The sequence below is a fragment of the Balearica regulorum genome, chromosome 7, assembly GCF_011004875.1.
Source record: "Balearica regulorum gibbericeps isolate bBalReg1 chromosome 7, bBalReg1.pri, whole genome shotgun sequence".
NCBI lineage: Eukaryota > Metazoa > Chordata > Aves > Gruiformes > Gruidae > Balearica > Balearica regulorum.
Window position 1 is genome coordinate 14,182,704 of NC_046190.1, and position 26,211 is coordinate 14,208,914.

The following is a 26,211-nucleotide window of genomic DNA, read 5'->3' on the forward strand; positions in this document are numbered from 1 at the left end:
TGCCATAGAGACAACAGCTACAGACAATAAAACTTTATGAGCAATTGAAATTCTCTCTCCCCTTAGGAGATGCGGAAAAACAATGACAACTGACTGTTTGCAGGTCGTGTATATCTTGCCTTCATTAAGTAGGACTCTGTTTAAACACATATTATTCTTTTCCATCCAGACTTCCACAGAGAGTGTAAATAGTTTATAGCTTCCACTTTCAACAATACACTATAAAAATACACTGCAGTCATATTTGATTATCCCATTTTGTTTAGTGCGAAGCACTCTCAGCAGATCAGTCTGCTTATTTGCATGTGTCAGAATAGCAACAGAAATGGATTCCCATGGGCAATGGAAAATAAGTTTCGCACTTGGAAAATAAAATAGTAATAACCACATGGTAAAATTGCAGAGGCATGTGATAAATTGGATTTATCATCAGTCTTATACCATTCACACCTGAAATTTGCCCATAAATCCACCTCGTTTGAGGCTTATTTAATGTTTCTTCTAAAGGTGCCCTGGAGCTAGAGATTCAATTTACCTAAGAACTGACAGGGGTAAAGAAAGAAAAACATGTTTCCTTCCTTTCCTACAAAATGTGCAACTTCCCTGTCAAATATACACTAGCTTGAGTCCCGAGATGGGTACGTTTCCATCCATGATCAGTTCATATTTTGACTTTTGATACTTTGCAAACATGAAGCAAGAAGAAGCTAGGAAGGGGAGCTGGAGAAAGAAAATATTTCTCTAGTATCTAATATAATATATAGCACTGCCAGTCAATTCTACTAGAATCTGTATATGTACTCATAACTGAAGTATACATTTACACTGTTTCTACTTCAGATGAACTTAATACATGTACATTTAATACATCTGCATTTAAGATTTTTCCCAGTTCGCAAGGTCTCACTAGTTTTTCACATATTTTATCTTTCCAAGAGGTGGTGAAGCTTTACTTTCAACAGGTGCCTCTCAGTGTGCCAATCTAAATACAAGTATCCTTGGTTTTCCAAGTCTGTGCTGGTAAAAGACTAAGACTACTTTGAAATACTGCATGAATGAAAATACAGATGAATGGGAGAAGAGCGTGAATGGAGTAATAAAGGGGTCTGGTAACAAATGAGACTAAGGAAAATGAACAGATCATTCCTCACATTACCCCACTGGAAATACAGGGCAGGGGCGGTATGCTGAAATCATAATTTCTTTGCAGTCCCATTTTTCCATACTGTTAGAGCATGTCTGTCACGCTTTGAAAGAAAAGATACTAGATGCTTGGACTAGATGATCTTCATAGTCTTTTCCAATATCTCAACCATTCTGTGGTCCTGCACTACAATATCATTACCCAAAAAAGCGGAACAATCTGCAAAAAGGCACCATACAGTGGGTAAACCTGAAATTCCCCACCGAAAGATACAGGAAAATGCTGAAGACAGGCGTTATGCTTTAACTTACACATCACTGAGAAAAGCTGCCACCCTTGCTGTCCAGCAGTGAGTCCACAGAAAGCGTACATGAACATTTCTTAAGTCTACGCCAGGCTCACTAGCCAAGTGCTTGAAAGAAGCAGGCTAATGTGACAGCGCCATTTGGTTCCCATGAGCTGCCATCCTTCCTCCAGGGCTCTGAAGACCCCAGGATTTAAACAGCTGCTCCTTTCCTTTCCTTTTTTGATGCTTTATTATAGCAGCAAGGCAGCAGATTGCTTATATTCCATTTTTCTCGGACTCTTTTTAAAGTGTGAATGAGCATGTGTGTATGTTGAAGTGATAACATAAGGCTAAGCCACATTTCTAGTAAATATTACTTTAAATTATCCCAGAATGTAAAAGTGCACTTGTGCAAAACTAGCTGCCCAAAAAGGGCAGCAGAGCTGTAAACCATCCTGCCTGCAAGTTGAGCATGTCGGCAAGGGAGTCACTGTATAAGGGCATGTTTAGAGGTCACATAAGCCTGCATCCACGCTGAAACTCATGCCCTAAAACACAGAACATGCATGCACTCAACTGCAACAACCTCCCCTATGCGGGCCTTTACACTGTGGCAGGAAACCAGCTGAGACCTTGTGGTCAGAGGAGTCCAGATTCCTGGCCTTTTCATCTCTATAACATGGGTAGAGGCGAGGAGAGCAAGGAGTAGCCTCTCACCTGTGACTGAGCACGTGAGCACTGTGTACCTCACTGCTGACGCCACCTTCCAGGTGGATTTAAGCCAGTCTCTCGTTTTGACTCGCTCGAGCAGTGACAGGCAAGACATGGTCCAAACTCAGTTCCCGACCTCCCCTCGGCTGAGATGCAGTGGCCCAGGCAAGTCTCTTTTACCTGTTTCAGAACAAAATCAAGCAGGCGAAGAAGCTGCTCAAAGGGCTCTGCTTCTGAACACACAGCAAGGGCAGCCAGACCCAGGAAGATCTGCAACAGCTACATAAACCTGTGCATTGACAGCAGTAATGCCAGGTGGGCAATTGCCGGTAAGGCTGACACTATGGGTAAAGCCATAAGCAGACGGAAATGAAAAATTAAGATACAAATCAGTTGTTTCTCTTTCATCCACAGGTACAATTTAGCGATGCAAGAGTATTGTGCAATGCCTTGCCATGCTGATAGAGAAGGAGGCAAGACTGCGCTGGGCAACAAGGCTGACAGCATCCCTGAATTGGGTGACACTGCTGTATAACCTCTGGCAAATCATTTCACTCTCCCAAGCTTTGGGCCCCCTTTTGTTTAAATCTCTCTATTAAATCCATAAGACAGGAACAGTGTCACTAGACTTGGTCATTGCCCTCCTTAACTTATTTGGCTGGAACTGCTACTGTAATGCAGATAAGTGAAACAAAAATGTGATGTTTTGGAAGTTGTGACTTTTGAGGACATAAATGCACACTGTGCATTCTCCTGCAGACCTGGGATCTTGCAGTGACACAACACTTACTGCTGCATGTCTTTCTTTTGGGCAAGTCTGATTTTGGAAGTGAAGTTACACTATTGGGAGTGGGAAGGGAATAATTCTGTGATAAACAGAAAGACAGCCACCAGAAATGGTAAAGCTTTTGGTCAGATTCTTGTATGAAATACACATAAAAGCAAATGGAGGCAGTGCAGAGGCGCAGTACGACCCTACAGTCACTGGGAAAATAGTGAGTATCAAGAACAAGGAACGTGTTTGGGGTTGGGGGGGAACAAATCACTGAACTGGAATCTGAAATGCTAGACTCTTCTGTTCAACATACCACTCCAGCATCCCCAGCCTCCATCAGATGCCCTGCATGCCATACCAGGCTGAATTCAACCATATGTTTGTAGCTAAGCTATGAAATTCATTTGTCAAGTCCCAGGAGTTTTTGGCAAGTTGTCCTGTACTGTATGTGTGGTCTGCTACACTAAAACAGGCGTGCAGAGCATTGCAGTGGGTATGTCTATAGGATCCAGAGGCAACACAGCCAACAGTTTCCCTGCTCTGACTTTTGGTGCTGTGTAATAATGAAACGAAGACATTTCAGCACAGTTGCTAGGCTTAAAGCCTGCTGAAGGCTGCTGGAACAAGCTATAAATACGTATGTGAGCTCCACGCCAACTGTGTAAACTCAGAAGCTGCTTCATTCAGGGACTTTATACCCACCAGAGAGTCTGCAGCCTGTTAGACTAGAGGCAAGTCAGTGGCTGGCAAGAGTCACATTTTCCTTGTGAAAGGGGACGTGGAAGATGCTAGGACAATGCAGGGGCGGATGATGGATAGGAAATTATTTCTTGGGTGTTTTGAAAGCAAACACATAATCCAGAGTTACAGGCCCTCATTAATCAGGCAGAGGAGTCCCAAGGTGCCAAATGTCACAAGAACAGCCAGAGGACTTGCAGTCATTCGTAAACTCTTCCTAACTGAACCCTTGGCATGACATTTGCCCAAATTCTAGATCCCAATTCAAATATCAACACCTTGGCCTATGAACAGTTGCCTAGTGGCTCTGATTCAAGCTGATTCACAACAAAAGATAAATCTTTCTGCTCCTAAAAGAAAGCAAAAAGCTGCCAAGAAATTCTTTAATTCCTCTGCCTTGTGCGATCTTGGGCCAGTAGTTTTTGCAGCAAGAAGAGGTCGGTCCCATTTCTTCACCTCCTGAACCCACATCCCTCTTCCCTGCAGTGTAGATTGCTATGGGCAGTCCCACCACCATAATTTTTAATACAGCAAGCAGTGCAGAGAGGAAGCAAAGCTGTCAGAAAGAGACTTTATCAAAGTTTTTGATATATAGCATGAAGATGTCATTTTAACAGAGATCATCAGCTGCACAACAGGGAAAAGCCAGGATCTCTCTCAGCCTAGCAAGATCATCTCATCTTCAGAAGGAACTTCAGCTCATGAAGGTCAGCAGGTACCATCTAACCTTTACCAAGGTGACAACAAGACCCATGAAACTACTGTTACACAGAGAAGGGCTGTGATTTTCCCCCCAGCAACAATGCAAAGCCACCTCCAAGGCTGCATGCTGACACCTCTGGTTCCCCAGCAACCTAGCCACCTCTTAAATTGGGTCCTTGGAGACTCTTTTCAGTTCTTCTAAGATGTATAAACTCAAATAGCCCAAACCTTGTCAGCCTGCACATTTGGGGCTAGATTGAGTCCTCATGAATGCCAAACTACCTCCATTTGAGCTGAGAATGGCAGAAGACACAGGCACTCAGCACTCCTCGTCCTCCAACCCCAACTGTATATCCAACCTTCAGGGTATAGAGGACAAATCAAACTCCTCTGTGAAAGCAACATCCTGGCAAAACTAACCACAGCTTCTCCCAGGTAATTTGGAAGATACTCACGTTTCAAATCTGCCCACTAAACCAGCCAGAAAATTATAATAGTGCCATCCAGGAAGGATTTATCCATAACATGTAAAATGCATTTCCCCACAGCAGCATGGGGAAAGCAGCAGATGAGATAAAAAGTTTTACAATGTATATGCCACACTTCAGACTATGCTCTGATAGAGCAACACCTCTGAGCACAAATCCAGTTATTTAGAGATGGCCTCTAGTCCTATACTGTGGCAGTTGTTTCCCACCTCCCACTCATGTAATATTTACATGCTAAGTTTGAAACACCCACTGATGCAGGCTGAGGTCATGAGATGCTCTGGGAAGGAACAACAGCTGTTTCCCTGTGCCTGTCCCAGCACAGTGAGGGGGACAGGTAGCGTCAGGCTGGCCCTTCGCCGGGAACAGCTCGGCATCATCCCTGCGCCTTCGGACCCAGGTACTCACCTAAGAGCTGCACTCCGCGGGTCAGTCCGTAGACGTCGATCAAAGCCCAGAGGGGCTCTGCCGTCCTCACCCCGCTGAAGAAGAGCATCGCAGCCGAGTCGTTCACCCGATAGAAAACCCGACCTTTCTTGTCCACCCAGAAGGCTATGATGTTTCCCTCGTTCGCAAACTCTTCTGGCAGAGCCTTGGCCCAAAAACCGCTCTGGGAAACCAAGTCAGGGCAGGCGTACTTTGGCAGAGTGTCAGGGTTAATCCTCGATGGATCCTTGGAAGTAAACCCGAGTCGAAGAGCCCCACTCCAGCAACACTGCTTTTTAGTGATCTGCAAAGATAACAGCAGCAATAACAGCATTTGCCACGTGAACATTGACTTACATGCTACAGGCTCTATGCTATCAAGCACCAACAGCCACCATGCAGATAAGCCCACTAGATTTAGGAAACATTTTACCCACCAAACACTGCTGTAGCTTTTTCAGTTGCAATCAGCAATGCACAGTTAGTGTACAATGCACATATTTAAAAAAAAAAAAATCAAATTGAATCTATGCAGAGAGGTGAAATGTAATTACAGCTGCACGATGACTCACTTTTATTTGTAGGGTAATTCCTTTTGGCCTAAGAATCATCCTCTCAAAAAATGTGCCAAAAAATGGCAATAAAAGCTTTTATCTCAGCACCTGCAGCGACAGAGCTCTTCCCCCCGTGGTGCTCAGATGATGGGGTCTCTCACGACCTGAGGGAAAAGCACCCGCTCCAGAATCACAGTCACCACCATAGGGTTTTCTGAGTTTCCCAGCCAAGTAAAAGACAATCTTACCCCTGTTTGGCTTGTCAGACTGGATGAAATCACAGCCTTGCAGCACAGAACTTGTGTGTGGGAAAGCACAATTTAAAGTATTTAACTGTATTAAAAACACAATTAGGAGGCAACAATAGATGTTGTCTTATGATTGGGGAAAACCTATATATTTCAGCTGTGAGTGGTGTTTTCCAAGATACGTTGTGCACATCTACATCCCACCTGTCAGTATGTGGTTAGTGTGTCTGGGGTCAGGAACATCTGCTATAGTTTTTGGGATGGTGCATGTGTCATATCCACCCTTCTGCACCTGAGAGACAGCAGGACAAATGACCACAGATGCCTCTAGAGTCATCGGCTTCTTCTCACATGAACTGAGCCTTGGACTGAAGGGGATCTGAGGAGAGCAGGCAGCAGGTCATGAACACATGCAACACATCCAAAACACCACCCAAGTACAAAGTCTCCTTCTTCCTCTTCCAGGGTTAGGACGGTCCCCAGATGGAGTTGATGCCCTTGGAGAATTTTTTCTCTCATTTTGTTGTTTGAGTATGACCTGCTGGAAATTGTTCCTCTCAAATGGATTCAGCCTGTCAGGATCCAGACTATGAAATGAAAGACCTAAGGATGCTGGATCCAATCCTGATATGGAGCCAGGACAGTTCCTGCATGCCAGTTGACACATAATTGCTGTTTCTGTTCATGCACTGAACCTGCAGCAAACATGAGAGCACTTGAGATAGCCCTCTTCCATCAAAGCCTTGGCAGCCTCAAACAGTTTCACTTGGCTGCAGCACAAGGGCACAAACATGGATAGGTACCACAGATCAGATGTCACACAAAACTTGCTACCTTACTGTAATTTCTCTCTCTGTCAAAGTGCTAACGGCTCAAATGAGTGGCAATGCCAAAGACCGAATGTCCAGGACTGCAGGACTTCATTCTCAAAAGCCTGGTAGCAGCTCCTCATGGCCCAACTAGAGAACCAACAGCACAGGATTTTCACCAAGGGATTCTCCAAGACATTTGCTTTGGACCTGTGAATTCTCTTCTAATCACATTTGTAAATATTGCATTTTTATTTCACATGTTCCTCTCCAAGTCAAATCCGGAACGTGTGCCCTTGGGGGCACAACAATCTCACAACAAAGATATTTTTCAAAGCCTAAAGATTTTTGATTTATAATTAAAGTATGAGATAAAATAACGCTTCAGAAAGAAAGGTTATCAACAGAGAGTTCCTCACTTGAGTGCGCCTCTTTATCCCTACTCAGTCCAGTCAAACACCTAAACTGTTGACACGAAACACTTGAGCACTGACCTCAGTCCCGGGAACCATTGGAAGCTCCCACCTGTGGGATGGACAATGGTTTGGCACTGAAAAGGACTGAAGCAAACTTCGTATTTTATATGCCTGGCCAGGATGGGACAGGATCATGCATGTCGCCAGCAGAAGGGGGCTGGAAGGAACATGCATGGGCCAAAACGGGGAATATACGCACCCTCCAAGAAGAAGCCTGGATTATTTATTGCAGCAAATTTACTGCAAGTCCTAAAAGCTTTTGGGTCTGAGATAAATATGGCCTCATTGTTATTTGTACAATTTTTTCTTTCACAGTCTCTTGCCAATACTTCACAGAAATTGCAGGCCACATGAAGTAAATATTCATATGGTAATCAAGGCTGCACATGTTCCATGTACTAATCAGCACCTATAAACAGTTCTCAATACAGTCTGACCACAGGCAAACTAATATCCAAATTAAAATCTAGTATAAAACCTGCCAAGAATTAGACACAGCTGGACAAAGGGTACACAGTTTTGCCAAAAAAGGCAATGGTTAATGATGGACCAAATTCTCTCTTTAGCAGTCACTGCTAGCAGAAAAGCTTGGGAAGTGCACTGGGTACCAGAAGGAGAGGAAAACATACAATCTGCATCCAAATTGCTAAGCTATGGCTGTTTCCAGGGATTCAGGCTCCTGCTCTTGTGCCACCTTTGACAACCTCACCCCACTCCCTAGCAGTATCATGAGTTACACAGAAGAAACCATACTGGGACATATATCTCAGAGGCAAAGAAAGAGGAAATTTTCCCAAATCCCACACAGCTCTGGCTGCCCAATGACATTCCCAAAGATACAAAGAAATTTCAGAATAAAACCCAAGATACACCACCTTAGAATGATATCTCATGACTTCTTTCTTCTAGTTTTTCAAAGGGAGTTTAGACATTATAGGACCTGAATGATTCGGTTCATAGTTAGTCTTTAGCTGGCAAGAAGGTTTAAGAGACCGTTTTCCACAGGCACAGGCAATAACAAGGCAACTGCAGGATGGACTTATCACAGAAGCAAAGATGTTTTCACATTTTCATCCATCCCTAGAGTGTTGAAGCCTGTTGATTACTCCCACGAGACCTTCTCATTAGACTCAGCAGGAGCTCTGCTCGTAAATCCCTTGTGCAGAGATGAAAGATTTACATGTGTATTTTTCACATGTTATGCAAGCTAAAATCCAAAAATATACAGTGATAAACAAGTGTGAATTTCCTGAGATAGCTACATTGTTTCAGAATGAGGAAGGAATAACCCAGACCCTTTGCCTAAACCACTAAATCCACTCAAATCTTTGATGGTGTTTTCAAAACTGAAATGCTGCTTTCATCTCCTCCCAAATCTTTTTTTCGCAGTTGTTTGTCCAAATGGCTGGCCAACATGGAAAATATCCCATTAGGCAACATGAGGGAGTCCTGCTGGGCTCCCAGCCTGAATGGAAGCAGTAAGGGCTCCACAAGAAACATCACAGACCTGTAGGATGGATTTTCTACCTATGGGCCTGAGCCTGAAATCTCTCTATATTTTCAGAAGGAGGCATATTCCTCGTCTCTTGCTCCTTTGCTGGCTGTGAGGGGAAAAGGCAGGGAAAGCTGATACGCTGCTGGAGGTCCCAGCACTCTGGGACCTCTAGCAATGGGCAACAATTCAGACTCAGTAGCTATACGTAGATAAGCCTGGAAAACTCCCTGTGCATAAATGAAAGGATTTGCAGGCGGATCTTTCATGTGTGCCATGAACATGTCTGCCAGAGATGATGACCTACTTTGTGCCAATGAAATGCACAGAATCCGCTAAGAACAGAAAAAACGCAGTCCCACAAACTAAAGGGCATAAAAATTGGAAAATAGCTGTGGATGAAGTGCAAGGGGCCCCAAGCTCCTTCAGGGTGCTGAGAGCCTAAGTGCTTCAGTTCCTAAGGGGACTGATGAATTGCTTCATCGGGAAGCAGCTCCCGGTGCACATGGAGGCATGCTGTCTTAGAGGAGCTGAACTTCCCACGCCAGCTGCAGCACAAGGGATACCAGCTCATCTTCCTGGCCGCCACAGACACAAAGGAAGTGAAATCAGCTTCTGCCAGCGAGAAAAATGTGATGCCTGCAATGTTCTCTCCTCTGACCTTAATGCTATCAGGTGACTGATTCAGCAAAGCAGTCAGCAGACCGCCAGAAAGATCCTTTTCTCAGACGGCAGCTGTGACCGCTCTAACTGCTCCTTTCAACCTCTCAGCAAAACCCTTTTGTCTTCCCTGCCAAGCACACGAGCAGGCACCTTCACTTCCAGGTCCTTTTCATCTCTTCGCTGTTGGCTGTGGAGAGGCTGACTCCCACCTCCATGAGACCAGCCCTCACTGCTGCCTTGTCTATGGGACAAAAAGGGCTTGTTTTGGAACTGAACACCTTAACTAACCCCTCACCCTCCCTCAGCCCACCCAGTAAAAGTCCTTTGCAGGATGCACGCAAAGCCTAGAGGACATGTTGGCTAGAGAGATGCTCAGGCTGCTGCCTTTCAGGCTGACCAGTACAGCCCTTTTTTGTTGTTGTTTTCCAAGCAGTCTCAACTTAATCTGTTGTTCCTTGTCTAACACCCAGACAAGCTCTTTTGGAGCATGGATTTCCCTTTTCTTCTCAGTTTCTTCAGTGGTCTGTACTGACAGTTCCAAGAATTACGAAGACAAAAGCAGAAGTACCAACAAAGACTGCAGATCTTTAAGGGCAAGATCTGACTACTATGCTTTTCAATGAAGGGCTGAAGATCCGGTGCAAGCACCAAAGCCTGGTACACCCTGACATTCATTCATAGCAGCTCACATGGCAATAAGGGAAAGTATCATTTACTCACCTTAAGCCTGACTTGTTCATAAATAACGATGGGCCTGTTGCTGAAGGTAATGGCATTGCAGAAGCTAGCCTGGCGCTTCACTGCCTTCTGTGTTGTGTCCATGATGATCTGGGATCCCTTCGTGTGGGGATGGAAAAGCAGAGGGCTGATGGACAGAGCTCCACACTGTGGGATGGGGAGACAGTGCTTCTGCTTGTGGTGGCATCGGTGGGAGGAAGCTGAAAATGACCCACCTATGGAATCTGAAAGCAGAATGGGGAAAAAAAAGGTTTCAAATCTGCTGTGAGTAATAAGCAAAAAACTTTCAATTAAAAAAAAAAAAAGCAGAGGTACTTCAGAGGGGAACTATAGATCAAAATAAAAATTATTCAAATCTCCACTCTGTAAGTCACTAAGGGTTTCTAGAGCATCATGAACAATAAAAGGCTACAAGGATATTGAGGACTCTGAACAGTCTGATAGTACAGAGCACGATATGGAGACCACAGCTCATCACTGTAATCACAGGCCATCTTGAGGCCACACATCAGAAGAGAAGGCAAGAATTGGTTCCAAAACTGGAGCAAAGCATGTGTGAGGTTACTACATCAAAGCTGTCACACTTAGGGGAAAATCTTCCACTTCCAGAGGACTCCCACACAACTTGACCATTTCTCTCACTCCTTTGCAACAGCAACTCCATCGATCCTTGCCTCCATGTGTCTTTGGATGCCATCCTATCCACCCGTGCTAAGTGCCAGCTCGGACACATGCATTGCTAATTTATATTCAAGCACCATTCAGCAATAACCCATCTGGATTCCTCCACCAACCACCATCCATTCTCCTCTCTCCTCCACTGATGGGAACCTCAGCTGAGATCCCACTTGTCACGAAGGTATTGATCAGCACGCTATGATTATGGTGAGGAAAGTGAAGAGGGAGAAAGGCTATGAAGCAGGGAGGAGATCACGTCTTTCTCTAACCAAGGCCCTACACAAAGAGTCAATGCACCATCAACACAGTCACGACAGCAGCTTTGTTCATGAACGAATGGACGCGTGAGGTTCTTTTCAACAGGGAGCCTGCAGCAGTTCAAGCACAAAACAATCATTATACTGAACACAAGTCATCTGCTTCCTTTTCCTTGTGTGCACATACACACTACATTACGCACATATGTTTGGGAGGAGATACTGGTAGATTTGGAAACAGAGTATCAACAGAATAAAGGATTATTCCGTGATAGACTCAGGGATGCAACAAAAGCAAATATGACCTTAACAATGTGCCAGTTTGCGCTTTAAAGATGAATGACTAAACAGTATGGTTAAAAACTCTATTCCTCAAACACGCAAACTATAGAAACTAATTATATACATTCTTCAAGCAAATTAATTGCTCACAGTTGTGCCTTTATATAGCTACTATAAAATAATACTTACACCTCTAATGTAATTCTTGGCTTCGTAATAAAAAGTCTGGCCCCTATTCCTTCCAGCCTTTGGAGCAGTTTTAGCTTGAAGCTACATGAAGTTGTAATGGCACGTCATCAGGGCGAGCTTGAATAACTACCAACAGAACTTAAAATCCTGGTTTCAGATGAGAACGTTTTAATTCAACTCCAGCCTTATCCTCTCATCTCCTTGCTGGTTTTTCCTTGAATTTTCCAGCACAGTGCTATCCCTTCAGAACAGAGCAGGGATGCCAGACAAACAGGACTTTAAAAACTTTCATTAATGCTTTAAGGGAGAGATGAACCAACTGGGAGTTATTTGATGCTAAAAATTATGTGGCATATAAGTCATCTTCCTTCTCCTCTTCCTCACATGTGGAGGAAGAGAAATAAGGTGCAGAGTACCAAGAAAAAGTAGAGGTTGACCTGAGCAGGCAAGTTGGAGAGGGAAACCTTCAGGAGGAACAGACTGCATGGAAGGGGCAGCTTGACATGGGGAAGGTCAGGATGCAGCGGCTCACATGAGCCTGACCTTTTCTTGGGCACACTACTGACCCGGGGCAGTGCACCCTGCCTCTCCCACAGCCCAGACTGGGTGGTCAGAAGACAACACGAGCTGCAGCAACCCTGTAGAGAGAACCTTCTGAGGTTACATCCTAAGACCTGTTTAATTAGAGGCTCTCTTATGTCCCAAAGAACAGAAGGTTGCATCCCTTCCAGTATCACTAACTTTTTCCAAACCAGATACATTCTCTATTACCACCCCTCTGGAAAGCTGTTAAGCCCTCAATTTTAGTGATACCTTGCTGATGATCCTCAGGCTTAATGGTATGTTGCAAACAAGTATTTCCTTTATGACCGTGAACACGATGCTATTTACCATCACAAATGGTTATGAGCCAGAGCCAGCAAAAGTGGCCAGCTTAACCTTGCTCCACTCCACCTCCGCAGGTGGGTCATGCTGGTCTGTAGGACAAGACCGTTGACAGATGGTCACAGCAAATCATCCAAGCCTCTCCTCTGGCAGAAATTTTTCAGGCCACTGAATTTCTCCATTGCTTATCTCTTAGCTGTGTCTCTGGTTTTGCTATATCCCTTTTTTACAGGTAGACTGACTAAAAGTAAGCAATCCTGCCTCTCCCACAGCCCAATGTAAAAACTTCCACTTCTAGCTTTTCCAGCTTCTCTAAAATACATATGAAGTCAGAGTCATTTCTGAAACAAGACACATATTGAGGGATATAATCAATCATTAGAGATAATATAAACTCAAAGGATCCACAGAAAAATAGGAAAAACACTTTTTCTGGTCATTTTGAGTCTTGTTTTTTTCAACACTTCTTTGATACTTTCTAACGGGGCATATATGTGAAAGAGAACCTACTACCGATAAATATACATTCAATTCATGCCACCTTTGCATCCAGATCTGAATTTTGTAGCTCAAAATTTTGCTAGCAGTCACTCACCAAAAAGAAACTTGTGCAGCACAAAGGCACACACATTTCAATTAGTTTGACTTAATATTTCAATGCTCTAATTTTACTGGATAATTTAGCCGTGATTATAACAACTGCTGCACTTCTCCGTAGGACATTGCATCCTTTTAAAATGCAGTAATGGAGTCACCAAAACTGCCCACAGCTTTCCAAACAGGCTCTGATAACAATACGCATATGTCCAGAACATCTGCTGGAGCAGCGTTATGGAGCTGTAGGGTCATGTCTGACCCCACAGGAAGGATGTCAGGGAAATGCTTATTTGCTGTCAACAGTCCGGCACAGCTACGTGAGAATGGGTCAAACCCATGCCAGACCAACATCTGCAGGACAAGTGCCCGCCATGCACACAGCTGAAACGAAGGGCAACCATGATCTATGGGAATGGAGGAAACCACCCCAGGACCAGCTTCCACAGGTGAATAATGCAAATGTGGAGGAGACCCCCTTCTTGCTCCCAAATGACTCCTGCATGATGAACACGGTCTCTGGTTAGGACCAGAAAAGGTCTTAATTTTTAAAAAGTGCAACTATTTAATAATGGGGTTTTGCATCCTATAAAGGCTTAGAGAAGTTACAAAGCAGTGGGCCAAATACAAACACCTTTGCTCACTTCTTCAGGGCAGCACGCCCACTCCAAAAGGAGGAGACACCAGGCAACTTCAGATGGCAACACAAGCAACTCAGATTGGACTTAGACAAGGAAAGGGACACTTTAGAAACATAAGCTGGTGAGATACATCACTGTCCTTGTTTGGCCGGCTAAAAATAAAATAAATCATCTGCTTAAAGTTTTTGTTCACACTGGGCTTGACCTGGAGTCCAGCCTTCACCCATTGCCTTGTTTAAACTACTACACGTTTTGACATCCTCTGCCTTTGCTACCAGCAATACTGGTACAATACAGCTGAGGCCCTTGAAGTAGGTTTCAATATTGTTTTTCTTTATAAAAAAGAATTGAGTGAAACTCACAAGCTCAGAGTTTCAGTTGGCAAAATAAGCAAAAGTCCTCCTGATTTCACAGCAATCGTGCAAGGCTCCATTAACTGAGAGTCTGTCCCAGACTCCTCCTCTCCCACAACCTGGCTTATCAGTCACTTACAAAGGTGAAGCTTGAAATAAAAATTGCAAACAAATAAGTATTTGAAATAAGGCTGATATCTGAGAGCATGTTCAAGGGCATCGCAGGTTTCCCACTCCACAACATAACACAAGTTCCTCCTGACAAGCAGCAGTTGTAACATCATGCCAGGACCACGCAAACTGGTATCTTGTGACAAAAATCATGAGAGCGGAATCATGCCTGTCTGAAAACAGCCTCTGTGCCAAAGGGCTGCAAATCTAGAGAAGCACCATGGACCCCCGTACAGCTTTCCAGTTTTCACGTTGGGGGTCACAAAGAACAGCATCTGCTCACTCTTACAGTTTTAAAGATTAAAGACTTCAGTTTTCAATTCATGTCCAGTAACAGACGCTGATTGAACCATTTCATTCAGTACTGGGTTTGAACCCTGAATGCAGCCTGCCCCTAATACCATGACTCCCGCCAAAGGAGCAGCAGAAGTGGTGACGTACCACTTGCTCCCCTGAGCCACAAGTACATGGCACGGATCGTCTGAAACCTTTAGTAAGCCAAGGTGAAGGAGACATTACTCAAACCGCAATGTGAAGCACTCTGAACCACTCTGCCTTCAGGTGTGCCACTCCTAAGCGCATCCTTTTCGGAGACCTGTTTGAGAAAACAGAACATTGCCGCAAAGGTGGCACACTTCTCCCTCCATGTGCGTTGGATGTCCCTGGTCCCCTGGATCTCAAGGCCTGAGCAGCATCCATACGCTATATAAAAGCCAGTACAGGATGTTCTCAGCTTAGCAAAATGCATCCCAAAGCCTGTTAGGGGTTTTCACCAGAAGTGTTCATGCTCTGCAAATATTAGGCATAATCTTAAAGGCTCGGGATTTCTTAAATGGTGCAAGAAATGGCTGGATTTAATTTTTTAAAATACATTTTTTCCAGTTGAAAAAAAAATCTCAATAGGCACCTATCAGAATACTGTCAAAACTCATTTCACACTGAAAACTAACTGAAAGGTATTTAAGATAAACTTCTTAGAGCATGTGAAATAAGGGTATTCAGAATTGAAAGAAAGAGAAAAGACGACTTCAAACCAGAGCCCAGGGACTGACGTGCAGTAGCAAGTGGGAACAACACATCCCCGTCCACCTGAAGAGGAGGAGAGGAGAGGTCTGGGGTTGGTGACACAGGTACCTGTCCTGCAGGTTAATGACAGTGAAAAGAGTGGACAGGGCAAAACACCACACTATGACAGGAGAGAAGGGTTTCAAAATTGTTACATTATCAAAAGAGGCTAAGAGAGAGTGCTTTATTTGGCAGGTGGCCTTACCGTATATGCATTTGAAAGGAAGGATTCTGAGAAGAAGAGAAGGAAACCATGTGCGGGTGTGGGGAACGCACACATGGTGCAGTGGGAAGGCCCTAGACCTGAAATAGTACCTGCACAGCCTTTCCAAAGCTGCATCGTTACTAGCAGCACAGGGAGAAAAAAACAACTATGAGGTGAACGATCATAAGCCTTATTGCTTTTTGATGTGTTTCCATCCTTTGGGGAATTATGACAGTGGAATACAACGTAACTAGTTACACTCATCCTTCACATTTGCTAATAAAGTTCAAAAGGAGAAAATCACAATTAATTCATTGTGGTAGGCTTTGCAAATGGATTCTTAAAAGCACACTTCATGATACAGTTTACTAAAAATAAATATTAGCTTAACACCAGCAGAAACTGAAAAGAGGTTGCAAACCTTGTTTTCTCACACACGCAGCCCGACCCAGAGCATGTGCACAGAAGAGAGGGAACCATAAATTAATGCAAATGAAAAACAAGGGTTTCTTCAGTGCCTTTAAAAACATGTTTGCTGCTCTTGAAGGAATAAGTAATCACGTATCTCCAGTCTACATTCAACTCTCCCTGTGCCTGTTACAATGATAACGACCCTATCAGATTGCTCTCACCACGGTGAACTACTCATCGTGGCATTACAAGATGACCTGGAAACAAAGCTTTGCTCTTCCACAACGACAGATGACAGCTTTCCAGATGTTGGGGCATTCAATGATAGAACTGTAAAGGGTTAATTCTGGAGCATGAAATCCAGAACACCTGAAACTATGGAGCATCTTGGGTTAAACTTTAGCGAATTAGGGACATATCTACAAGGTGGATAGGAGCCAGCAGGTCAGATCTAGCACTCCTATCCAAGACTCCAAAATAAGTCAAAGCCAAAACGTAACTTATTTTCATCTGTACTATTTTAGCAGTGACGACATGTATCAAGAGAGTAGGTTCACACATAGTGTAAGATTTTCCATTTAAATTGCAAACTCCAAGACAAGAGGCAGGTGCAGACAGACCACATGCACATGAAAGGAGATAATACCAGTCAGGGAGGGGCCTGGACTTGTGCTTTTTTTTTTTTTTTTTGAGACCAAAAACCAAAGCTGTTTTTAAAGTAACAGATCTGAAAGACAAGGGTGGTTTTACAGACCCTTGAGAAGGCCCCCCATATAAAAAAATGGACAATAGGAGCCAGAGTTGATTGCAGGATGATCCACAACGGATCCACCTTTCAAACCTGGCTGATGGGTGATAGGGAGTGGTTAGTTTGTGAGGAACCTTCAGAGTGAAGAAGCTGATTTTTAATTTCATAGAAAAAAATAAAACTAGTGAGAGATGCAAAAAGCGACAGTAAGGACAGAGGGCAGGAAAACAGGTATAACAGGAGAAATTTGGAATAAATACAACTGTAGCAAGACTTTGTCAATGGCAGAAAAGAGAAGAGTGAGGCTTGCAGAAAGGAAAGGAAAGGGGAAAGGCTGCATCCTGAAGATGAGAGATGCAGGCAGAATCTGCAAAACCCAGGACATTGCTGTGTTTGAGCGGATTTAGGAGGATGGGCTGAAACAGAGACTATCATTTCCTGTGCCTCTCTGCTCTGCTGGGGACATGCATTTGCCCTCCATCGCATGCAGTGCAGCACCTGAGGAGCAGAGATGTGTCCTGTTCTACAGCCACTCCTGGTGCGGAGACAATAACCTCTGCAGGAGTGCCAGGCAATTACCTGGGTGTGGGGCGTTTTTAGCAACATCAGCTGAGCCCATCAACTTACAAGTCCCTGGTTACAACTCAGATGTGAGGCTTTACGTCTTCTTTATTGAAGATGATGCTGAGACTACGAGCATTAGTAGGAGGCAGGAGGGTGGCAATTTTTATAAAGGTTGAAAAAAGAAGGTAAAAGAGCTGAGGAGCGACAGGAGAATAAGAGCTCTGCTTCCCTTATATTAAGCCTGAGTTGTTTGTAATATTTTATGAAAAAAAGCAAAAAAAACCCCAGAGCAAAAATTTAGGTTGGCCAAAGGAGACAAGTACTACAGAGGAGAGGTGAATCTGTTAATCGACTGTAGGAAGGATATGGCTGAACTAATGTTTGTGGCTGAAAATACCCAGAGGAAGATGAGAAGATGCTCCTGGACAGAGCCTAGAGGAGCCTCTGCCAGACATGGGAAAGAAGATGAGGAAGACCTTTGAAATGCAGGAGACAGGCAGGAAGAGAAGACAGCAGGGCAGGACTGAGCTGAGGAGGCAAACCCTCACGCACACCATCTCCAGGACGAACAATCCAGCTGACGGCACTGCAAGCATTTAAAAATATCAAGCACCACAAAGGTGGCTGATTATGCTCCTTTATTTGTGAAGACGGTATCGGAAGAGAGGTGTGTGAATATATAAGTATTTCTATATGCACATAAGGCTGTCTAGAAGAAACCCCTTCCCCTTATAAATTAATTTTTAAAGTTCACATCTTCAGTAATGATTCCATGTAATCATTAACAATCTCCTGATCCCTAATTAGGCACTGTTTACTCAGCATGTCTCACAGTCATTCCCAGCAATTCAGCCACTTGCAGTAATTCAGTCACTGAGGTGGCACACCACGGAGGGCAGCTGCCAGACCTCCAGCACCGCTCTGCTTCCCGTGGACGCAGCTCACCCTTTGCAGGCTCCCTCCTCGCCCTCTCCCCCTGCAAATCCCCCCCCAAGACCCCACGAACCATAAGTCCACTAAGCACATAAGAACAGCAAGAGCATAAGTAAGCAGCCATATGCTCCTGTCTGCCGTGTAAGCAGAGAGGGGGTGAGCAGTCCCCCTGGAAAGATGCTGGGCAGCAGCAGGATGAATTGCCTCAGGAGCCATGTCCCCCAGGCTCCAGCCAGGTCCATGGAAAGGAAACCGAGATCCCTCCAACAGCAGCAGCCACTTCTCCTCACACTATCTTCTAACAGCTCCTCTGATCCACAGCAGGAGCGACTTGCATGGGCCATATAATTAATTATTTTTGAGAACAGCAAGGCACTTCTGACCTTATTCTCTTTGAATTTTGGTAATTATTTGTTATTATTATTTCTAAGGCATCATAAGTTAAACGTTGTGAGTAGGAAATGAGAAGATCAAAGTAAAAAAATGGTGCTCTGGAAGCATCCAAGATCTTTTTTCTTAATCTAGACCATTTTTGTTCTGCTGTGATCAGGTCAGGTCTGTCAGCAGTCTAATGAGAGATGTAAAAATGTACTTATGTCTTCTAACCAAAGAAAGCAAGATTAAGGCCAGTTCGGTTTAAGATTTAGGGATGTTTTAAAAATTCTGTTTTTCCTCCTCTTGCAGATGCACAGTTTAAGAATCTTCTCCTTTGCTAGTATTTGATGCTTCATGAGGAGGAGGAACAAGTTGCCCAGGTGATGGCTGATCTGTCCTTACTGCAGATGGTGGGACAGAGGGAAGAAAAGACCCCTAAAACGTTCCATGCTACCTCCTCTCAATAATCCTTATCTTCTCAAAGATAAGCAGATACACTGTTGGCCATAAGATTACGTATACTTTGTACAATGAGTTCTCTTTGCTTCTCTGACCCACTATTATAAAGCAGTTAACTGCCCCAGCTCCTTTTCCAGGAATTGTCCACCTGGGAAATCCAGTGAACTCTCCCATTTCCTGTAAATCTAGTTATTCATCTTCTTAGTATAGATCAGAACTACGCACAGAACATTTTACACCTGTATAACCGTTGCAGAGTTCCTTCTAAGTTACAATCATGTAAACTAAGATTAAATAGATGTTGTAGACATTTAATAATGGTGCTGCTGAGATCAGGGCCAACAGCACTTCTGCCCCTCTCTCTAACCTTGTATGAGCACACAGAGAGGGCAAGTTCAGCTTCTGCTCTCACCCATGTCCTCCTGCGGGTCTGCCAGGAAGCCAAGCGTGCGTTCTCCCCAAACAGCACATCCCCTCACCGCTGCCAGAGGCGGCACCTGGACTAGACCGGTCCCAGGGTTCAATACAAGAACAAACCTTGCATTGGCTTTGAAACCAAAGGCTCATCCTCACAAACCTAGTATTTCCAGTGTACTACTAACTGCACGCCACTTTTTCCCTTCCCTCGTGCAACACCGGGCACAGCTGTGATGAACAGCTAAACTGCTGCCCCAGAGGTAGCTGTGTTTCACTGCACAGCCCACAGTCAACAGAGCAGCCACTCTCAGAGGGTTCAGGACAGTTCACGCTGCAAAAAAGTAGCTACATAAAAGCAGAGCCTGACTGCAAATATTTTATGGCTACGTCGTATTTCCATGCACTACAAATCAATGTAAAAGATGTTTTCTTCAAGGGGCCTCATATAGACTGTGTTTTTAAAATGCATTCCCTCTGCTAAATATAAATCAGTAAGAGTTTTTGTTCTTCCAAAAGATTAACAAGCCTCAGTATTTTGGGATCTAATTCTGGAATACTTGTAGATGTGCCAGCATTCTCTTCCAATTTAAATACAGTTTAATGGAAAGTCTATCCTGGGCACATTTTCCATGTACGGTGGTAATAGCTTGGAAGTCTGAATATTGAGAGGTCACCAGAAACAGAAGTAACCTGTCAAGGTTAAACTTTAGATATTTGCCAGGACGAGGAGGAAGGTGGGAGCAATGGAGAGCAAGGAAAAAAGCAAACGTAAGAGTGGTAGAGACAAGCAAATGGACCCATAGAACCAAAATCCAAGTGATGGTAGAAAATGGTGTAACCTGCATGCAAAGCCATGCAAAGAAAATGCAACTTCAAGAAGCTATTGCCCTGAATTCAAGCCCTTGAGTCAGCTTTGAATCATACCTATGTAAAATAAAAGAAGATGTACCTCTGGACTCAAGATGCTGAATTGGGCCCACGGCAGACTACTCACACTGCATATTTACAATATAATGAGCTAAATTAGGATGCTGTACTTTATACTCCCTCTATCACCAGTGGAAAGAGATCAGGTCTTAAGAAGGTAATGAAGAGCATCTCATCTGGATCATCAGCTAGAGGACACTCTCCCACTGCTCTACCATTCATCCCAGTGCATGAGACTATACATTAGGGATGCAGTGGCCAAAAATCTCCTGTTGTTTCTGACCTTCCATATCCTAAGTGTCTCGTTTAGCACAATCAGAGACCATTTCTGACCAAGACAGACAAGAGGATCAGACTGGAGACACCATCCTAACCTTCCTCTCTCCAAAAAATTTGGTTCTGCCTAGTGTTGCTGGAATAAGGCAAGTGAACAATAAGACCTTGTAATAGCACTGACTCCCCAACACAGGACAGAAAATTAATATCTCTACAGAGACGACATTTGCAGGAAGGTGGTATGGGTGCTGGGCTCGTATTTGTAACTCTGGGGCAGAGAATAGAGACTGCTAGAGGGATGCCTCTAGAAAGAGCCCGGAAAATGCTCCAAGACAGGGACAGCATCATTCATCTCTCAGCAAACTCTAGCGTTGCATTACCCCTGACACAGCTTTCCTCAAGAGCTCATGGGCTCTGCCATGCTGGGGATTCAGGATCTGCACATCCCTTGTGCCTTCCCAAACACCTATTTCTGTGCACAGCACAGGAACGCCCAGCACAGCCCTGATGTGCTCCTGCCTTTCAGCAGAGCACGTTAGTGAGGCATTGTATTCCTTTCAGATCAGGAACATTGTAGTCAACTTTGGACCGCAGTTGTGAAATCTCCAGTGGCTTCATTGCCTCTTCTGCATTTTGCTGCTTGAGTTTATAGCATGCGTCACGTGTGTATAATTAATTAAGCATCTGGATGGGTCAGGATATATATCCCAGAGCCTGTTCTTCTATTTCTCTTACCCAGCTGGACAGTGTAGATTATGTTTATCATTCAGTACCACATACCATGAAGTTTTAAGTCATAGTGCCATTTCTAAAGAATCTCAGCAGGAAGCAGTTTTTCTTCTATCAATACATGATATTTACATTTGGAGTGCGCCTTTTTTTCCTAATATAAACCATCCATTTAAAGTCACTTTGAGGTACTGTAAAACTGGGTCATTTCGTGTGTAGTCTTGTTTAAAAACGCAGTGCTCAAGTCATATTTGTTTCACGCACTTCCTCCTAAAGTTCCCTGCCGTTGTTCTTTGCAGGGTCTCTTGAGAGCATGCCTGCCTGAAGCAGCTCCTTACCCCAGCTGTATTTAAAGCTTAACAAGCAATTCCAAGATGATGTGATTATTTTTCTGGAGCCCAAGCAGCGCTTTGCTCAAAGGTTCCCGTTCCCTCCTTTCAGCGGTTTAAGCGTGCCTCCTCCACTAATGTCTGCCTGCAAGCGCCTGTGAAACAGCCTGTCTCCAAACCTAAGAGCCAGCACTCTGCTTCCCATGGAGCAGCCAGAAGACACCCCGAGGTGACAGCATGGATGAAGGACAGTGTCCAGCTACTGAGGCTTCCTGTGACAAAGATCTTCCACTCTGCAGTGGAGACACCAAGTAGCTGCAGCCCACTGTGGTGTCCATTCTGCAGCTGCATTGCCCTGGTCAACCAGGGCTGAGGGCCAGCCCGCGGGACCCCAGGAGCTGGCTGAGCGAGCACTTAGTCCTGTCTAAGGAATCAAAAGATACTGATTCCAGTGGCCTTCTTCCTATGTTTGGCAGCAAATAAATCCTTAAAGTATGGGGTTATTACAGCTAGCAACTTATCAGGCAGGTGAAAAGAAATTATTTCCTTTACTATTCGGCCACGCTTAACATCCTCTTAAATGTTTCAGCCTTACAGGTACTTTCTTGAGTTCCTCTTCCACCATTTCTCTATTCAAATCCTTCTTTCCTCTCTCTCACCTCTCCCTCTGCCTATTTCTCCTTGAGGAAAACTCACAGAACACGCAACCTTCCCCTCTACTTGTTTTACCATCCCTTCCTCTCCAAAACATCTTCCTCCTCCTCCGCTGCCTCCCTTGTCACAAGTATTAAAGTTGCCCAACTACTTCCCTCTTTCAAGTCTTCCACTTCCTTCACTGGCCTCACCTCATGCACCACATTTCTCTCTCACCAAAAACCCACCCCTCTCCTAAAAACATAACAGGTCCCAGCAATTAACCAAGGCTCCCCAATCTCACAAAGTTATAAACAGATTTATTTAGGCAGTACTCACTAGTTAATCTGTAATGTATTCCTGCAAAGTAACTTGCACTGGGTACTAAGTGAGGTTACAAAGTTTGTTATCAAAATGGCATTTTTTCAGGTGCATTGCTGGGATTAAAGCACGGGAGGTCCACGCCGGACTCCCACCACCGAGTTGTTAAACTTCCAGCCTACCTGGCAGAGCTGGCACAGGACTAAAGCTGCCAACCCAGCGCAGGACACCAGCCCTGCTTTCCAGCAACTTCTCACTGCACAAATAGAAATTATAACCAAGAGGTTTTGCACAGACCAGAGAGGTCTCCAGTAGCACTAGAAGTGTTAACTACTACATGATTAAAAATATTATTTTTCCAGGCAAATAATCTAAGTACTGCTGAGGCAAAACCAGGAGAAAGGGCAACATTTCTCTCTTTACGCAAGAATTTGGCCATCCACGTGCACATTCCTTCATTAATCTGCACTTTCTGTACCATAGTCACAACTGGAATCTAAATTACTGACTTTCCCACTCTCATCTGGCTCTGCAGCACATTACTTACACCAGTTTAAACACCCTGTACCAGTAATTAACCCTGTTTCTTTAGCAGACCAGCATCTGAACCCGGACCATTGAATTAAAACATGAAACTTCAACAGCCAGTCAGGGCATAAAGTTACAGTTTATTTTAACAAAGTTAAACAGCATCCCTGGCACTTATTCCAAAGAAAAAGCATGAATACTATTCCATCATCCTTCCTAGCAATTCCCATGCCAGACCCATGAAGTTATTACTTAACGTTTTGCTATAAATAGCTGCTGGAGTAGTCCATACAGGAACTTGTTTTCCTCAGCATCTGCTGCAACAGGTCAGCCAGTAAATGACCACGGGTGTCGAATCCTTACTGCCTGAGGACAAGAGCATGTAGAGATGTTTTATTTTTTTAAAAGTGATCCTACCTGCTAGCCACCCCCTCATGCTGAATCTCACAAAGATAGAAAGAAGAGATGGGTCTTGCCCCAAACTGTTTACACAGTGCATATAAAAAAAGAAACAGCAATTAAATGAGAGTAAGAGAATAGTACATTTTATCTTCATTTCAGTTGATTTGAGTGAATCTGTCAGCACATGTGCTGTTCAATATCCATGGCTGATGTGATTCCCTGTACCAGAGGACAACGGGAGATGACTCCAGACCACTCCTGTCACCGTAACAGCACATGAAAGAGCTCTGGTCCTCTCTGATTCGCATAGGCAAAAATACACTTCAAACTAGAAGCTCAAAGCTCTTTCATTATAAGCCCTCACAGAAGTCCCATAAACTTTCATGGTATTTTCTTATGACTTGGGTAACAGCGTCGACCTCTCAAGTCACTTTATAGAGGAGGCTACCCAATATTTCTTGTGAGAGGAGTCAAGGAAGCTTCACCACCCCTAGCTTGGAAATTGTGCTAACATCAATGTGTGCAGAAGAAAACTTCCCAATGATTCAGTCTTCAGCAACTTTCTACTGCTCCAGACTTACTCACATGACCTTTCCCAACTCAGATTACCAGTTACCATTTACTGAAGTTGGGTAACACATAGCAGGTTTCTTGGAAGGAACATCATTAAGATAAAAACATGACTACATTTCTAAATAGCTGAAGGAAGAGAGATACGCTAGAAAAGCAAGCCAGCTTGGAACAGGAACAAAACACTTTTTCTTTTTTTTTTAATTCATGCAAAAGGGCATTTTTACATATTGGGGTATTGATAAGAGTGGAAAGAGGAAGAAACAATTCAGAGCATTGTTCCTGATGTAGCCACATTCATGGCGTGACTGCCTTGAAGGTCATGTGCAAATAGGAAATAAGCCTAAAGGGCTCAGGGGGCTTTATTCTCTTGGTGGAAAGACACCTCCACTATTTCAGAAGAGCAAGAAGCAATTAAGTGTGCAGGCCAATTCATTCATCCATTTTCCTTGCTCTTTGTAGCTTGAAAAATTGTGGAAAATACTTTAGTCTTTGTCCAGCTAAGGGGCATTTCTTCTGATAATAAAGACCATTGGATTTTTTTTTTTTTTTTAGTATATAATTGCACCTGTTTTTCTAAACCACAGTTCTAAATTATAATTTAATAAGGACCACACTGCATCCCTGACAGATGCTCCTTCCTGCCAGCACAGAGAAATGCAGCTGTTGAACTGAAGTCTACAAATCCAGACCTCTGGGCCATGCAGCATTTCCCTGATTAGTTTTCTGCACCCAAAAACAGATCTCAATGCATAATCTGAACCTACTGTTGTAAATACAATACAGAGAGGAAAAACACAAATGCTATCAATCTTTATTTTTTTTCCCAGAGGGTGGACTATAAAATCACTTCTCTGGAGTACTGAAGTTATTTAAGGTAACTTGCACATATTTACACTTTATTACAGCTGCCCACATAATACTACACACCTCTCCTCCTGCATCAACTGAGCCAGCAGCACCAGGCACGTACGTGTCAAAAAACTGCTGCTTCTGCCACACACTAAAGACAAAATGGATAAAGTCTGTCCACGTGGGTTCGAGCACAGACTTCCCAAAGCACAGGAATAAGAGAAGATGGAAAGTGTGTATTGTCATGTGTATATAGGCAACAAATCACAAAAGATTCCAGTTACCATACGCTAAAGAACTTCTCACTCTCTCTCAAGCAATTGCCTGTACACTGGTCAGTCTGAAGCTGCAATCAGCTTGGGATGAGGCATGACCCGGAGCCTCCAGTGAGAGCTTTGCTGTATGAGGGTTCAGAGCAGAAAGGTCTCTATGGGATAACTCACAAGTGGGTAAAAGAAAGCTCAGGCAGCCACTTTACACATAATGGGATAGCAACATCTTCCAGAAAAATGGCTGAGGTTACAGATCTCTGGTGAAGAGCATTGTAAGAACCGCAGTCATCTCTTGCAAATACATTGAATGACTTCACTCTTTCAAATCTATTTGTAGAACATTTGAAGGATATTTCTCTGCCTTTTATCCTTTCTACCATGGGAACAGATATCCTGAATGTTTTATCCTTTGTATGATAAATACCATTGCACATCTGTCTAGGAAGGATACAGGGAGCTGTAATCACTGCATCTCAATTTCAGGGATTAATTTCTAACATGATGCAAGCTCTTCTACAACATCCCAAAGACAACCTTGCCCACTTTCCCACTTAAACCTGACTGCTACAAGCCATGCACAGAATGGCAGAGGCCAAGGAGAGTAAGATGATTTTACAGTCTGTAACCATCCAAAATCCAAGTGATGAGATACAGAGGCACGGAATCTAGATATTGAATCACCCACCCTTGCTCAAGCAATAGAGCCTTGGGCTGGACAGAAAGGAGACAGGTTGTCCAGGAACCTTGTCACAGCCATGCTGTTTGACCAAGGTCTCTTCAGCCAATTTTGCAAAGCCACTGATGGACAGAGGGATTAAGAGAAGGACAGCAACTCCTACCATGCTGCAGCTCCAGCTCCATGTGAGATGGACCAGCACCCATCAGGGCTCCCAAA

The 26,211-nt window shown here is 43.9% G+C and overlaps 1 protein-coding gene across 4 annotated transcripts in view; it reads right to left on the reverse strand.

The window, feature by feature from the left end:
* Nucleotides 1–26,211, reverse strand: part of NEURL1 (neuralized E3 ubiquitin protein ligase 1) — a 161,688-nt gene that overhangs the window by 54,847 nt on the left and 80,630 nt on the right. For all 4 annotated transcript variants that reach the window (XM_075757997.1, XM_075758000.1, XM_075757999.1 and 1 more), the window contains exons 2-3: nt 10,233–10,474; nt 5,253–5,574 (exon numbers count right to left, since the gene is read on the reverse strand). In XM_075757997.1, the coding sequence (XP_075614112.1) occupies nt 5,253–5,574; nt 10,233–10,474 (564 nt within the window). The remainder of the gene's footprint in view (nt 1–5,252; nt 5,575–10,232; nt 10,475–26,211) is intronic.